At 45.1% G+C, this 17,109-nt stretch overlaps 1 protein-coding gene across 2 annotated transcripts in view; it reads right to left on the bottom strand.

Moving 5' to 3' along the window:
- CRKL (CRK like proto-oncogene, adaptor protein) overlaps positions 1–17,109 on the bottom strand; it is a 37,080-nt gene continuing 19,971 nt past the window's right edge. Inside the window, exon 3 of one of the 2 annotated variants that reach the window (XM_066365436.1) lies at positions 1–3,503. In XM_066365436.1, coding sequence (XP_066221533.1) covers positions 3,369–3,503 — 135 coding nt within the window. In that variant the 3' untranslated portion in view covers positions 1–3,368. Of the gene's footprint in view, positions 3,504–16,434; positions 16,574–17,109 lie in introns of those variants that run through there. The other variant, XM_066365437.1, reaches the window with a different exon arrangement.

A 17,109-nucleotide genomic window follows, 5' to 3' on the forward strand; every position in this document is an offset into this window, starting at 1 on the left:
CTGCTGCCACCACCGGCTGATGCAAGTTTTATTGAGACAATGTACAAACAGGTCATGGAAACAAGGGTTCTGATGCCAGGACCAGTAACATAAAATAAAATACAAAAATAAAAAGGCACTAATCTGTTAAGAAAAGACACTCGATGTATTCTAAGAATATAAGTCATTTAATACTGTTAATTTTATAGCACAAAATAAAACAAGCTATGATCCTCAAAAATAATTTTAAAAGCTTACACAGAAAATATTATTGCCTGAAGTTTACGATCTTTTAAGTTACAGGTCAAAAGAGTTTTGTGTTGTTTTTGTTGTTTTAAAACACACAGTGAAGACCGTCTAGAAGCAAGGCCACTGTTCCTCCTGCAGAGACAACGACCCTGTCTCAGAGAACTGTCCTACTCCTTTAGAATATACAACTATCAGTGTCCACACTGTCAGCAGTTACCAGGGACATTGGTCTCTGGTCCCAGAGGGTGGAGTTTGAGGCAGAGCTCAGTGGTGTCCACAAAAAGCATTAGTCTTAGGTACTGTGTTAAAACAAGGATTCACTCATTTTAAGAAGTTAATGAACATAATATTAAAGGATTAAATTATAAACACCTGGCACAAAAACACATCCCTTTTCAAAAATAAAATGTTCATTTTCCTCTGAGCAAACATTACAAGAGCAGTGGCCGTCTGTCTTGGCCCGCCTTGTCTGTAAACAGCTGTAAAAGAAAGTTAGCACAGTGCCAGGGATGCTTGAGCTCCAAGGAGGGAGCAGCTGTCCTTCCCTCCTTTCAGCTTTCCAACATGACTGGAGTCATCAAATGGCAGCCAGTCAATGTGTCCGTCCTCTTCATTAACCTTGTCATCAGGTGGTACCACATGATGCAGAAATGATAAGAATGACTCCTGTGTTGGAAGTCCTTCCCAGGATAAATAAGTCTGGAATCAAATTGTCAATGCCCTTTAGTACGTAACTTGTTCATTTCCCAAGTGAGTTAATTTAACATCCAAATATTTTCTTAAACGACAAACAGCAGAGTAGAGCAAGTAGTAATAATGAACAATCCTAAAAGGGAAGTGAGCCCAGAAGGGGAGGCAGCTTCTCTGGAAGATTCACATCACTTTCTGAAGCAGTCTTCCCAGACCGCTGGGGAACACAGGTATGAAGCCAAGGCAAGGATGCAGTTTTTTGTATGTTTAGTGTGAAAAAAAAAAAATTTCCCTGCTCGATTAAAAACCTAGTAAAGTTCTAAGTCAAAAAGGTGCTACTTTTGGCACGTATCTTGAGAGTTCAGAACTCTAGGCTCACCTTATTTGAGGCTCCAAGTATCCAGGGCAGTCCTGGAGACAAGTATGTAAGCTGAAGTGATGAGCAGACTAACTCAGAAGCCAAACCTAGCTTGTGAGTGTGCTGATTCTGAAGTACTCCATATGATGTACGTCTTGTTACAGTGGTCAGCAGATACGGCTAAAAGGAAACCTTGCTTTCCAAAATAGTCGTTTTGCTTCTTGTGTTCAGAACTAACTATTGCCATAAAAAGTATCAAGCCCCTCAACTAAATTTGGTTTTAAAAAGCCTTAAGGTTTGTGATCCCTACCCCCATGAATAAGGCATACATTTCACCTTCTGCTAGAAACTCCCTCAAGTACTGGACCACTAAATGCAAGGCTAGTTTCCAGGTAGAGTATGGGGACCCTGTCACACGTGTCACTTGTGTGTGCTAGGCTGGGCCTGAATTCAGAACAAGAGGCAACTGCAATGGGCAGGTACCTTCAGGAAAACTACAGGCAGACAGCCACAGTAATTTTTTTTCCAACTGACCATTAACTTTGTCACATAGGAGCACTCTCAAGATTCTTTAATATGGCAGTTACTTGATAGACTACTGATTTAAAGAAAAATTGAAAAAATGTTTTACTGGTTCTGTCACCAGGATATATTGCTCTAGCCCTCAAACCTAAGACCCTTTGGAGACAGTTATAACAGATGTTCAATAAATGATAAAGAGCTGCTTATTATGTTACTGCTACATCTCTAGGTCTGCTGTATTTATTCTGCACTGAGGCCTGTCTTCACTAGTGTCCAGAAGGGAGAGCAGACTGAACTGCAAAAAAGTTCCAAAATTCTAGTCTACTATAACCATTTGTACCAACTGGCTTGTATGAACAGACCTCTTTCAGCTAACAGGAAAACTTCAAACTGGTAAACAGTTAATAGTAAATTGAGTAATGGTTCTTCCTAGTCACTAAGACATTAGACATCAAATACATCAACCAATTTCCAAGCCAGCATTTTCTTTGCTTGGGAGCATCACAGGCAAACAGACAGTAGAACCAGTATTAGCAGCACCATCTTTCTCTGGCAGCCTGGTGAGCCTGGGTTGGGGCAGAAAGGATTGGGCTTCAGAAAGTAGAATTTAAAGATTCATTAATGAATTAAGTAATTCTATGAACAATCTGTTTTTTAAAAAACTTAAGTCCTATACCTTAAAGGGGTACATTCACTGAACCTCTGGACAGAAAACTGGCTAAGTGTCCCCCTTCCCAAATGTTCCTGTCATTATCAAACAAGCTAAGCAAAGGTTTCCCCAAATCACCCTCTATACTGCTGCTGTTGGGAACATGTAATCCAAGATGCTGCCCATACATGGTACACCATGACTGCTGACTTTTTTTTAATGTTGTTTACTATATGGCTAAAAGATACTACTGCCAACCAAGACAATAAAGGCCGCCATGTCAGCTTTTTTTTTTTTCAATTTCCTTTAGTTTCAGTAGCTTCAGTTTAGAAGCTCAGAGGCATGTGAGCCTTCTGATATCACAAAAATCCAATCTGTTCAGAACACACAAGTCTAATTAAGTCTTCCAAAACCAAACAAACAAAATAGAGAGAAACCTGGATTTTGAAAGTTTAGGACAGAATTCACTCTTCTTCAAGGTTCACTTGCTCTGCTCTTTAAAGGAAAAACAAACTAGCAACTGAGCCATTGCTTTTTGGAACAGCAACGTGCAATGTCTCGCCATGGCCTCAAGCTTTCTTTGATGACTATGACAGAATCAGTCACAAGTACAACAAACAGGGCAGTGATGAAAAGAAGGACCTTTCCTTGTCAACTTCTCTCCACTTGTGTGCTTCCACCAGTATTTCCAGTTTATGATCCAAAAGAACTCTGAAATTGGCTACTCTTTGACAATACAACTATGATACAAACGCCGAGGCAGCCACTGTGTGCATTCCAAACGTGTATGAGACCACCAATCTGCAGAAAGCTGGACATTGGCAATGCAGTGTAACTTGCCTATGAAACAGAATGCTTTCCCACTCAAAGGAGACTATGACAGGCAGAATTACGAAGCAGCAGAAAACAGGGCAATGGCAATCACTCATTTTCATCTGGGTTTTGAGGGTCAAAGATTTTGACGTGCGTAAAGGGAAAAAGACCTTTGCGCCCATTCACTTCACCTTCCCACTGGCCATTTATATTCATCCTTGTGACTTTCACAATGTCACCAACCTGTAAGAATGGAGAAAGAAGACAAGGTCAACATGTTCTCTACAAACTAAAGAAAAGAATGTTAACATTAAATTACTCACAGTATCCTATCCAAAAAAAACTGTACTTTTTTATTTTTTAATTAAAAAAAATTTTTTTTTTTTTTACAGAGACAGAGAGAGAAGGATAGACAGGGACAGACAGGAACGGAGAGATGAGAAGCATCAATCACCAGTCTTTCGTTGCGCAATGCGACACCCTAGTTGTTCATTGATTGCTTTCTCATATGTGCCCCGACCGCGGGCCTTCAGCAGACCGAGCAACCCCCTGCTGGAGCCAGCGACCTTGAGTCCAAGCTGGTGAGCTCTTGCTCAAACCAGATGAGCTCACGCTCAAACTGGCAACCTCGGGGTCTCGAACCTGGGTCCTCGGCATCCCAGTCTGATGCTCTATCCACTGTGTCACCGCCTGGTCAGGCAAAAAAAAAACCTGTACTTTTTAAAAGGACTCCACTTGCCCTGGCCGGTTGGCTCAGTGGTAGAGCGTTGGCCTGGCGTGCAGAAGTCCCAGGTTCGATTCCCGGCCAGGGCACACAGGAGAAGCGCCCATCTGCTTCTCCACCCCTCCCCCTCTCCTTCCTCTCTGTCTCTCTCTTCCCCTCCCGCAGCCGAGGCTCCATTGGAGCAAAGATGGCCCTGGCGCTGGGGATGGCTCCTTGGCCTCTGCCCCAGGCGCTAGAGTGGCTCTGGTCGCAACAGAGCGATGCCCCGGAGGGGCAGAGCATCGCCCCCTGGAGGGCAGAGCGTCGCCCCCTGGTGGGCGTGCTGGGTGGATCCCGGTAGGGCGCATGCGGGAGTCTGTCTGTCTGTCTCTCCTCGTTTCTAGCTTCAGAAAAATACAAAAATAAATAAATAAATAAATAAATAAAATAAAAGGACTCCACTTACACAATCAGCGATTTTAAGAAAAGTATCAAGAAATAACTCCCTTACAGGGGGGCTGGAAACATCAGCTGTGTAGGTATTGACTATTTTTCTACATATGCCATTAGCTAACATGTTTTTAAATGTTTATTAATTTTAGAGAGAGAAAGGAAGGGAGGGAGGAAAAGAAAGATGGATAGACAGACACTGATTTGTTGTTCACCATTTATGCATTCATTAGTGGATTCTAGTATGTTGCCTGACCAGGGATAGAACCCTCAACACTGACATCTTGGAATGCCGCTCTAACACTGAGCCAGGGTCCACATGCTGCTGGGAAGCAAACAACTTAATATTTTTGTCCTGATGTGACTTTATCAATATTAAAAGAATTCATGCTAGCCTGATCAGGCGGTGGCGCAGTGGATAGAGCATTGGACTGGGATGCAGAGGACCCAGGTTCAAGACCCCGAGGTTGCCAGCTTGAGCACAGGTTCATCTGGTTTGAGCAAAGCTCACTAGCTTGGACTCAAGGTCACTGGATTGAGCAAAGGGTTACTCGGTCTGCTGTAGCCCCACGGTCAAGGCACATATGAGAAAGCAATCTATGAACTAAAGTGCCACAAGAAAAAATTGATGCTTCTCATCTCTCTCTCTTCCTGTCTGTCTGTCCCTATCTATCCCTCTCTCTGTCAAAAAAAAAAAAAAAAAAAAAAAAAAAGGGTTTATGCTATAAAGAGCTAAGGGAAAGGTCCAAACAGGATGAAAAAGTAAACAAGCCAGAGTATGCAGTGTAGGCCTGGGTTTCTAATACAATGGACACTGAGTCATGGGCTTGCCCATGTGGCCCCATTTTTGCAGATTTCTATCTGCAGAGCTCCTTCAGACACGTTATCTTTCTTTGACCCACAACATACACCGAACTTCTGTAAAGTAGGCTGGGGTAGAAGATCTAGAGGCTGGAGCCCTCCCCAAGGTCCTGGGCTGGTCCACCATAAAGCAGGGATATAAAACCAGGCAGTACCCAGTGCTGACTACTTTTGTCCCTGTCTCCCTGCACAGTGCAAAGGCAGCAGGGCCAACCAGCACAGGACCACTTAGTCTCTCCACCCCCCAGGCTTTTCTCCCCAAGACTCCCTCTGCCTTTAATGTCCTATCCTCTTCTTATTATTCTTTTTTTAAAGACAGGAATGAAGAGAAATAAGAAGCATTAAGTTGTAGTTGCATCACTTTAGTTGTTCACTGATTGCTTCTCATATGTGCCTTATTGGGGTGGGGGGGGGCTCAAGCAGAGCCAGTGACCCCTTGCTCAAGCCAGAGACTTTAAACTTCAAGCCAGCAACCATGGGGTTTCGAACCTGGGAACTGAACATCCCAGTAGAAGCTCTATCCACTATGCAACCACCAGTCAAGCTCCTACCTTTTTCTTACCATATTTTCTTTCTTAAAAGATTTTATTTATTGAATTTAGAGAAGAGAACGAGGGAGAGGGAAGGAGAGAGGGAGAGAGAGAGTGAGAGGAAGAGGGAGAGAGAGGGAAAGGGAGAGAGGAAAAGGGAGAGGAGGGAGAGAGGGAAAGAGGGAGCAAAAGGGAAGGAGAGAGGGTAGGAGAGGGAGAGGAAAGAGTGAGAAGGAGGGAGAGGAAAGAAGAGGGAGAGGGAGAAAAGGAGGGTGAGAGGGAGAGGGAAAAGAGTGTGAAGTATCAGTTCACAGCTTCTCCTATATGCCTTGACTAGGCAAGCCTGGGGCTCGGAACTGGCAACTACAGCATTGCAGGCCAATGCCTCATCCACTGCACCACCACAGGTCAGGCAAGTCTTTTGTCTTTTCTTTTTTTTAAGTAATTTTATTTATTTATTTATTCATTTTATAGAGAGAGGACAGAGAGAGAGAAGGGGGGTAGGAGCAGAAAGCATCAACTCCCATATGTGCCTTGACCAGGGAAGCCCAGGGTTTTGAACTGGCAACCTCAGCATTACAAGTCGACGCTTTACCCACTGCGCCACCGCAAGCCAGGCTTTTAAAAGTAATTTTTATTGGTTTTTAGAGAGAGAGAGAGAGAGAGAGAGAGAGAGAGAGAGAGAGAATGGAGGGAAAGACAAAAAGCATCAACTCGTAGTATTTGCTTCTCATATGTGCCTTGAACAGGCAAAGGTTCTTAACTTCCACCCAGTAAACACAGACTGGCTGCTATGACTTTTCTACTTTCCCATATTTCATTACTTGTTTTTTATTATTTTGAAAATCTTAAAAATATTTTTTGGTTCTGACCAGTTGGGTCAGTGGCAGAGCATCGGCCTAGAGTATGGATGTCCTGGATTTGATTCCCGGTCAGGGTACATAGAAGTGCCCATCTGCTTCTCCACTCCTCACCCTCTCGCTTCTCTCTCTCTCTCTCTTCCCCTCCTGCAGCCATGGTTTGATTGAAGCAAGTTGGCCCTGGGCACTGAGGACAGCTCCATGGCCTCTACCTCGGGCACTAAGAAGAGCTTGGCTGCTGAGCAATGCCCCAGATGGGCAGAGCATTGCCCCCTAGTGGGCTTGCTGGGTGGATCCCAGTTGGGACACGTGTGGGAGTCTGTCTCTGCCTCCCCTCCTTGCACTGAATAAAAAATAAAAAAAATTTTAAATTTTAATTTATTGATTATAGTGATAGGAAAGGAGAGGGAGAGGGGCAGAGAAAGAGAGGGAGAGAAGGGGGAAGGGAGACAGAGAGTGAGAGGGGGAGATAGAGAGAGACAGACAGGAAAATTGATCTGTTCCTGTATGTGTCCTGATTGGGGATAGAACAAGCAACCTCTGCACTTCAGGTTGATGTTCTAACCTAGGGGTAGTCAACCTTTTTATACCTACCACCCATTTTTGTATCTCTGTTAGTAGTAAAACTTTCTAACCGCCCACCAGTTCCACAGTAATCGTGATTTATAAAGTAGGGAAGTAACTTTACTTTATAAAATTTATAAAGCAGAGTTACAGCAAGTTAAAGCATATAATAATAATTACCAAGTATTTTATGTCAGATTTTCGCTAAGTTTGGCAGAATAAATCTTTATAAAACAACTTACTATAGTTAAATCTTTTTATTTATACTTTGGTTGCTCTGCTACCACCCACCATGAAAGCTGGTACACCCTCTAGTGGGCGGTAGGGACCAGTTTGACTACCACTGTTCTAACCAAACAAGCTATCTGGCCAGAGCCTTATTATTTGATTTTGCCATTCTACTTGTTCACTGGGATGTAGGGACCCATCCATACAGAACAATGTGTAATTCCCCAAACGTACCTAGAAATAAAGCTGAAGTCACTACATTTCCATGGAAAAAAGCACTATTACCAAAGGAACTTCTCATCTTGTGGAAACTGGTTTATTTTGAGTACTCACCAAAAAGACAATGGAAAAAAGAACTTTATCCCCCAAGGCTCCCTAGTTAGAACACAGTATAAATTCAGTTAAAAAATTTAAGTTTCCTGTCTGAATTCTGACACAAACTCCTTTTTATTTTTGGGGGGGGAGAGAAGAAAAGAAGAGAAGGAGAGAATAAAAGAAGGAGGGAAGGAAGGAAGGAGGGAGGGAGGGAGGAAGAAAGAGATGAGAAGCATCAACTCGCAGTTGCAGCGCTTTAGTTGTTCACTGATTGCTTCTTATACATGCCTTGGTGGGTGTTAAGAGGCTCTTCAGCCAAACCAGTGACCCCATGCTCAAGGCAGCAACCTTTGGGCTCAAGCCGGACACCTCGGGGTTTTGAACCTGGGACCTCAGTGTCCCAGGTCGTCACTCTATCCACTGCGCATCACTGGTCAGACGCAAACTCCTTTTTAGAAGAATCACCAATTCAACAATTGCACGATGGATTATAAACAGTTATTCTGGAAATTAAGAATTAGATTTTAAACATGAAGAAGTTTAAAGACGCCCTGGCCGGTTGGCTCAGTGGTAGAGCGTTGGCCTGGCGTGCGGAAGTCCCGGGTTCAATTCCCGGCCAGGGCACACAGGAGAGGCGCCCATCTGCTTCTCCACCCCTCCCCCTATCCTTCCTCTCAGTCTCTATCTTCCCTTCCCGCAGCCGAGGCTCCATTGGAGCAAAAGATGGCCGGGTGCTGGGGATGGCTCCTTGGCCTCTACCCCAGGTGCTAGAGTGGCTCTGGTCGCGACAGAGCGACGCTCCGGATGGGCAGAGCATCACCCACTGGTGGGCGTGCCGGATGGATCCCGGTCGGGCGCATGCGGGAGTCTGTCTGACTGCCTCCCCGTTTCCAGCTTCAGAAAAATACAAAAAAAAAAGAAGAAAAAAAAAAAGAAGTTTAAAGACAAAATTAAAATGTATTTTTATATTTGGAGTTTTGTAGTCAAGTACTAAAAATGCATGAGAAAAGATTTAAGAAGCTTAACTGCATGCATTTATAAATTATAATTAATGTCATAGGCTCAGCTGAAACAGCTAAGTTGGTTGAACAATTAAAATTTGAAGGTTAGCAATTGAGAGTTCTATTTTTTAGGATTCTATTAAAAATTAAGTTGTGGTCCTGGTGGGTAGTTCATTTAGAATGTTGTCCTGAAACACCAAGGCTGCAGGTTCAATCTTTGCTCATGACACATACAGGAAGTGACCAATAAATGCACAACTAATTGGAACAACAAATCAATCTCTCTCTCTTCTGCTCCTTTCCACTCTCTCCCCCTCTCAATTCAATTATAATCATAATAAAAAAATTAAAAACAAAAAGGCAAGGCTACTGCAAAAATGAGCCAAGACTAAAGAGAAACAAGCAACAGCTGGCTCTCAAAGGTTATGTCAGCAGATGTCAGAATCAATTGCTTCTCCCTGTGACTCAAGTTTTTGTTTGCCCTACTTACTTGACGTCCTATAATAAACACTTTGGAATTTTGTCTTTTTATCTATTCCTTTGCCATCTTTAACTAGATTCCAGATGCCCAGAGCACGTTTTGCCAAAAATTTGAAATCTTACTCTGCCTTAGCTGATGTTTAAAATAAACATGAAAGAGAACAAAGTTGCCTGACCAGGCGGTGGCGCAGTGGATAGAGCATTGGACTGGGATGCAGAGGACCCAGGTTCGAGACCCCGAGGTCGCCAGATTGAGCTCAGGCTCATCTGCTCATCTGGTTTGAGCAAAAAGCTCACCAGCTTGAACCCAAGGTCACTGGGTCCAGCAAGGGGTTACTCGGTCTGCTGAAGGCCCGCGGTCAAGGCACATATGAGAAAGCAATCAATGAAAAACTAATGATTGATGCTTCTCATCTCTCTTTGTCCCTGTCTATCCCTCTCTCTCTCTCTGGAAAAAAAAAAAAAAAGAAAGAGAACAAAGTCTCACCTTCCTGAAAACCCACCCTGGGACAGCATTTCCCCATTTCCTGTGTGAGCTCATCTCTTTAGCCTGGGAGCTAGGAATGTGTTCTGACCTCCTGCTTATGCCCACCGATTCTTCCCAGACTCTCACAAACTGGCTCTGCCGACCTGCCCTAAGCCACCTTCTATCATCTATGTCATCCCGGCACAATCAGCCAACTCCCAAACACACACCTCTCCTACAGCCAGACCTTGCTCACCTCACTGCAGCTATTATTCCCACCATTTCACCAAGATACTCCCTGATGACTCAAGTTAACAGCCCAAATTTAGTTCTCTACCTCTGATGCCATATGGCACCTGAAGTGAAAGACCTCACCTGTCTTCACTGCCCATTCCCTCGCTCCTCTTGTGTGTTCTGTAAAATAACCCTACCAGGTGGGCACCACCCACTAGAAAGAAAGGCTCTGAGGTCAGGGCGTCAGGTGCCTTGTCCTTCAGGTTTCCTGCAGATTATACCAAGGAGACTCCATTTTGCACCTCCCATGGTCAGCTCAACCCCAACACATACACCACCATAAATAGCACTCTCTGAAGGAGGGAGCTTGCATTGCTCACTTTGTACTACATGTCACAGAGACTACAGGTCTCTTGTAAACTACTTTCTCAAGAAATCTGCAAAAGTAAGGAAAAGAGAGAAAACTATAGGCTGATGTCCCCACATACTAGGGATAGATGGCTGAGCAGAGGAGCAAAGTTCTGAGGACAGAAGCAACAGGTACAAGAATCTAAGGACAACAGAAGACAGACCTTTAAAATTTTTTTTTCTTTTTTTCCTTTTTTTAAGAGAGAGAGGTAGGGGGACAGACACCTTGCTCAAGCTAGTGACCATGGGCTACAAGCCAGTGACCATAGGATCATATGATCCCACGCTCAAGCCGAAAACCTCAGGGTTTTGAACCTGGATCCTCAATGCCATAGGTATATAGCCTATATAAGGGTATATAGGTATAAAACCCGCCACTGTGAGAAGCGGTGTTCCTCTCTGCCTGTTAGCTCATCCACTATTGAGAGAACCTAATAAATGAGTATAGCCCAAAGTTTCTTTTTTTTTTTTTTTTCCTGAAGCTGGAAACTGGGAGAGACAGTCAGACAGACTCCCGCATGCGCCCTACCGGGATCCACTCGGCACACCCACCAGGGGCGATGCTCTGCCCACCAGGGGGCGATGCTCTGCCCCTCCGGGGCGTAGCTCTGCCGCGACCAGAGCCACTCTAGCGCCTGGGGCAGAGGCCAAGGAGCCATCCCCAGCGCCCGGGCCATCTTTGCTCCAATGGAGCCTTGGCTGCAGGAGGGGAAGAGAGAGACAGAGAGGAAGGAGGGGGGGGTGGAGAAGCAAATGGGTGCTTCTCCCATGTGCCCTGGCCGGGAATTGAACCCGGGTCCCCCGCATGCCAGGCCGACGCTCCACCGCTGAGCCAACCGGCCAGGGCTAGCCCAAAGTTTTCTGGCTCCTCAATTCCTCTACCGTCTGCCCGAATCCAATGTGAACCTGCCTGGCCTTGGCCATAGGCATGACAATAATTTACAAGAATTAGAATGGGAAATAGGGTGTTTGAAAGGCTGCATGGGCTCAACCAAGAACAAGTCAACACCAGACCACAGCCTCATTGTCCTTTTTTTTAATGAGACACTATCAGGAGAGACTGCAGAGGATTTAGTACTCAGATCTGGACTGTGCTTTTTTTATGAACTGCAGTTAACATGAACCTGGGAGGGATGGGGTGGGAATCAATATGCTAGAAGACACAGTCAGGATTTTAAAAAATTCAGAAGTGTATAGATAGTATAAGACCAAAAAACAAAACAAAACCTCTGGAGGAACAACTGGGCTAGGCAATTACAGGAAGGGGACTTGTGGTTTGTTTCTCCCTGGTAGAGAGAGAATGTAAGGAATTTCTTAACCACTAGTGTCAGCCAATATGAGAGGAACTACCACATGAAACTGTTCCAGAAGTTCCATAAGGTCAGAGACCTTTGTTTTGTCCACTGTACTCCAATTCCTGTAACAATGCCTGCCACATTATAAGCACTCAAATCTTTGCTGAAGGAATGAATGTTTTTGGAGGTTTCCAAGTTGAGACTGGAGGGCCAATGGATTTAGATTCTGTAGAAAGCTAAAATCACTAGGAAGAGGGTTAGACTAAGTGATCTAAGTACTCTTACAACTTGCCTTTTTTCTTGGTTTGTATCAATTCCATCCTGAATCACCTTAGTAAGACTTACCTGCAGCCTGAGAAATGGGTTATTCTTCCTCCATAGTATCTTTTCCACTGACTTTGATTCCCACAGACCCCCTACCCTCATGTCACCAACTTTGTTTTTAACCTATACCACAGAGAAAATGGCTAAATGGCTCCATTTAGACACGTTGATACAAATTTTCATACTCGTGTGCATGTACACTTACAGTTAAGTACAATTTTGAAGATGCTAAGAAATTTCTTCCCTGCCTGACCGATGGTGGTGGCACAGAGGACAGAATATCGACCTGGGATGCTGAAGTCCCAGGTTTGAAACCCTGAGGTCTCCTGCTTGAGCACAGGTTCATCTGGATTGAATGCAGGCTCATCAGCTTGAGCACTGGGTCATCGGCTTGAGTGTGGGATCACAGACATGACCCCATCATCACTGGCTTGAGCCAAAGGTCACTGGCTCGGCTGAAGCCCCCCCAGTCAAGGCACGTATGAGAAGCAATAAATTAATAACTAAGTTAATGCTTCTCACCTCTCTCCCCTTCCTGTCTCTCTCATAAAAAAAAAAAAATCTGGCCTGACCAGGCGGTGGCGCAGTGGAAAGAGCGTCAGACTGGGATGCAGAGGACCCAGGTTCGGGACCCTGAGGTCGCCAGCTTGAGCATGGGCTCATCTGGTTTGAGCAAAAGCTCACCAGCTTGGACCCAAGGTTGCTGGCTCTAACAAGGGGCTACTCGGTCTGCTGAAGGCCCGCTGTCAAGGCACATATGAGAAAGCAATCAATGAACAACTAAGGTGTTGCAACACGCAATGAAAAACTAATGATTGATGCTTCTCATCTCTTTCCGTTCCTGTCTGTCTGTCCCTGTCTATCCCTCTCTCTTACTCTCTGTCTCTGTAAAAAAAAAAAAAAAAAAATCTGGCCCTGGCCGGTTGGCTCAGTGGTAGAGCATCGGCCTGGTGTGCAGGAGTCCGGGGTTCGATTCCCGTCCAGGGCACAAGGGAGAAGCGCCCATCTGCTTCTCCACCCTCCCCCTCTCCTTCCTCTCTGTCTCTCTCTTCCCCTCCTGCAGCCAAGGCTCCATTGGAGCAAAGTTGACCCCGGGCCAACTTTGAGGATGGCTCTATGGCCTCTGCCTCAAGCCCTAGAATGGCTCTGGTTGCAACAGAACAACGCCTCAGATGGGCAGAGCGTTGCCCCCTGGTGGGCATGCCGGGTGGCTCCCGGTCGGGCGCATACAGGAGTCTGTCTGACTGCCTCCCCATTTCCAGCTTCGGGAAAAAAAAAAAAAATTCTAATCAGGAAAGGATATACAGTGATAAAAGTGTATAAGAATAAAATAATTATACAGAGAATCATTTGCTCTAATTTATTTTAAAAATAAATAAATAGCCCTGGCCGGTTGAGTCAGTGGTAGAGTGTCAACCCAGCATGTGGATGTCCCGGGTTTAATTTCCGATCAGGGTATCCAGAAGAAGTGACCATCTGTTTTCTCCAACCCTCCCCCTCTTGCTTCTCTCTTTCCATCTTTCTCTTCCTCTGCTGTAGCCATGGCTTGAAGCAAGTTGGCCCCAACCACCAAGGATGGTTCCATGGCCTTGCCTCAGGGGCTAAAAATAGCTTAGTTACCAAGCAACAGAGCAATGGCCCAAGATGGGCAGAGCATTGCCTGGTAGCGGGCTTGCTGGGTGGATCCTGGTGGGGACACATGCGGAAGTCTGTCTCTCTGCCTCCCTGCTTCTCACTTAAGAAAAAATAAATATGTAAAAAGGTAGATTGCCTGCAAACTTCAGAACCTCCTGTATTGTGAGAAATTGCCTATTTCATACCTCAATAAAGGCAACACAAGAAAATGGTTATTCTCCTTAGCTTAGTTAGCCCTTTGATGATATGGCAACAGCCCACTTCCTCTGCTTTGTCATTTGCTACTTTTGCCTAATACCCAGCATTCTCACCAACTCATAGCTAGTTGGTGGTGTTAGTCTTGTTTATGCAAGCACTTCCCTCTGCCAGAAATGCCTTCCCATATCACCCACCTACCTTCTACTCATCCTTCATAATTCAGTTCAAGAACCACCTCCTCCTGGAAGCCTTCCCAGACTAATACCCATCCATACTTCCACCTCCACTCTTCCCTCTTATTCTGTGTTGTCAGCACACTTACCACACTGCTCGTTTGTCTCTATTCTTTCACTAGGAAGTAAGCTCCTTGGTGGCAGGACCTACAAGGCACCTCACAGGTTGGCTGCATAAAAGGATGATTAATGAACAAACTAACATCAACTCTCAGAGCCAGGGTGCCTTTTAGGCTCAAAGAATTTAAACAACCTGTCCAAGATCACACCAGGAAAAGCCAACACTTGACTAAGGGTCCATAATCTTTCCTAACCATCTTGCTTCTCCATTGTGCAACAGAATGCAACTTTGATTATAGTTATTTTATGACAATAGCACCCTTGCTCCAAACATTCTCTTCTGGTCAATGATCTACTTTTGGAAAGGGCTACATTGCTTCCCTCAATCTGAGAATGTTCTTATAGGGTGTCACCTGCTTCCCAGGGGTTCTTGTAGCCTTATTATATCAAGGGCATGGGAAAGCTGTTTACAAAGAGAATGTATAACCCCTGGCCGGTTGGTTTAGTGGTAAACTGTAGGCTTGGGATGTGGATGTCCCGGGTTTGATTCCTGGTCAGGGTACAAAGGAGAACTGACCATCTGCTTCTCCACCCTTCCCCCTCTTGCTTCTCTCCCTCCCTCTCTCTCTCTCTCTCTTCCTGTCCTGCAGCCATGGCTAGATTGGAGTGAGTTGGTCCTGGGCGCTGAGGATGGCTCCATGCTCCATGGCCTCTACCTCAGGTGCTAAGAGCTCAGCTGCTGAGCAATGGAGCAATGCCCCAGATGGGCAGACCATTACCCCCTAGTGGGTTTGCCAGGTGGATCCTGGTGGGGACACATGCGGGAGTCTGTCTCTCTGCCTCCCTGCTTCTCACTTAAGAAAAAAATAAATATATAAAAAAGTAGATTGCCCGCAAACTTCATCTGGATTGAATGCAGGCTCTACCTCCCACTTCTCACTGAAAAAACAACAACAAAACAAACCAAAAAACCCCACAAAACAAATAAACAAACAAAAAAGAGTAGGTATACCCACTGCAATCCACCTTACACAGGTAGCAACTATTCCCTTTCAAATCAAATCCCAAGCATCAACTCGATTCTTGAAAAGAGGTGAACAAGCGAGGAAATGGCTAAACACAGATCTATTTTAAGTCTCTCTTTACGTGGCATTGGCCAGATACTGAGTTGGTTATAGAGCGTTGTCCCTATACACAAAGGCTGTGGGTTCACTTCCTGGTCAGGGCACACATAGGAACAGACTGTTGTTTCTGTCTCTCTCTCTCCCCCTTCCTCTCTCTAAAAAAAAATCAATAATTAAAAAAAATAAAATGTAAATAAAAACCTGTCTTTACTTGCAGGAATGGAATATTCTTTTGAAAATCAAGTTTTACGAAAAAAATTTGTGAAATAATTTAAGAAATACAGTTCACCTAAGCCATCACTGTTCTCTGTAATACTACCAAGGGGAATACGAAACTTCAATTACTGGTACATTTTGTCCTATTTGTCCCACCTTTCTCATTTTAATTTTAATACTTTATCTGGTAACCTAATTGCAACAGTCCCAAGAGAGCTGTTTTTAACAAGATTAGATAGGCACCACTAAGTTTTAGAAAATAACACAATTCATAGAAATATTCATTTATGCCATACTTGAAAGTCTCATTTAAATATACAGAATGAGCCTGACCAGGTGGTGGTGCAGTGGATAGAGTGTCAGACTGGGATGCAGAAAACCCAGGTTCGAGACCCCCAGGTTGCCTGCTTGAGCACGGGCTCATCTGGTTTGAGCAGAGCTCACCAGCTTGGGCCCAAGGTCTCTGGCTCGAGCAAGGGGTTACTCGGTCTGCTGAAGGCCCGTGATCAAAGGCACATATGAGAAAGCAATCAACGAACAACTAAGGTGTCACAATGAAAAACTGATGATGGATGCTTCTCATCTCTCCGTTCCTGTCAGTCTGTCCCTATCTATCCCTCTAACTCTCTCTGTCTCTGTAAAAAAAAAAAAGAAGAAAAAAAAAACCCATACAGAATGACCCTGGCCAGGTAGCTCAACTAGTTAGAGCATTGTCCTGATATGCCAAGGTTATGGGTTTGATTGCTGGTCAAGGCGCCTACAACAATCCACCAATGAGTGTACAACTAAGGGGAACAACAAATCAATGTTTCTCTCTCTCTAAAAACAATCAAATAAAATTTAAGCATACAGAATGAAAAATACCATTAAGTAGAATTTGGCAAAGGTACATTTTTCTTTTTCTTTTTTTCTTTTCATTTTCATTTTTCCGAAGTTGGAAACGGGGAGGCAGTCAGACAGACTCCCACATGCGCCCTACCAGGATCCACCCGGCATGCCCACCAGGGGGTGATGCTCTGCCCATCTGGGGCATCACTCTGTTGCATCCAGAGCCACTCTAGCGCCTGAGGCAGAGGCCACAGAGCCATCTTCAGCGCCCAGGCCATCCTTGCTCCAATGGAGCCTCGGCTGCGGGAGAGGAAGAGAGAGACAGAGAGGAATGAGAGGGGCAGGGGTGGAGAAGCAAATGGGCGCCTCTCCTGTGTGCCCTGGCCGGGAATCGAACCCGGGACTCCTGCACGCCAGGCCGACGCTCTACCGCTGAGCCAACCGGCCAGGGGATATTTTTCTTGAGTACCACTTATACTCTCTCTGTAAAGCACCAAAGCAATACTCTGACAAGGCTTACACGGCTGGATTAGTGTCATGAGGAGGTTCAGGTCTGGAGACCTCTCGCTGGGGACCAAGAGACTAGGAGAGCTACATAATGGACATGTACACTGCTCACAAAAATTATAGCCTGACCAGGCAGTGGCGCAGTGGATAGAGCATCGGGCTGGGATGTGGAGGACCCAGGTTCGAGACCCCGAGGTCGCCAGCTTGAGCGCAGGCTCATCTGGCTTAAGCAAAAAGCTCACCAGCTTAGATCCAAGGTTACTGGCTCGAGCAAGGGGTTACTCGGTCCGCTGAAGGCCTGTGGTCAAGGCACATTATGAGAAAGCAAT

Source organism: Saccopteryx leptura, chromosome 2 (assembly GCF_036850995.1).
Source record: "Saccopteryx leptura isolate mSacLep1 chromosome 2, mSacLep1_pri_phased_curated, whole genome shotgun sequence".
NCBI lineage: Eukaryota > Metazoa > Chordata > Mammalia > Chiroptera > Emballonuridae > Saccopteryx > Saccopteryx leptura.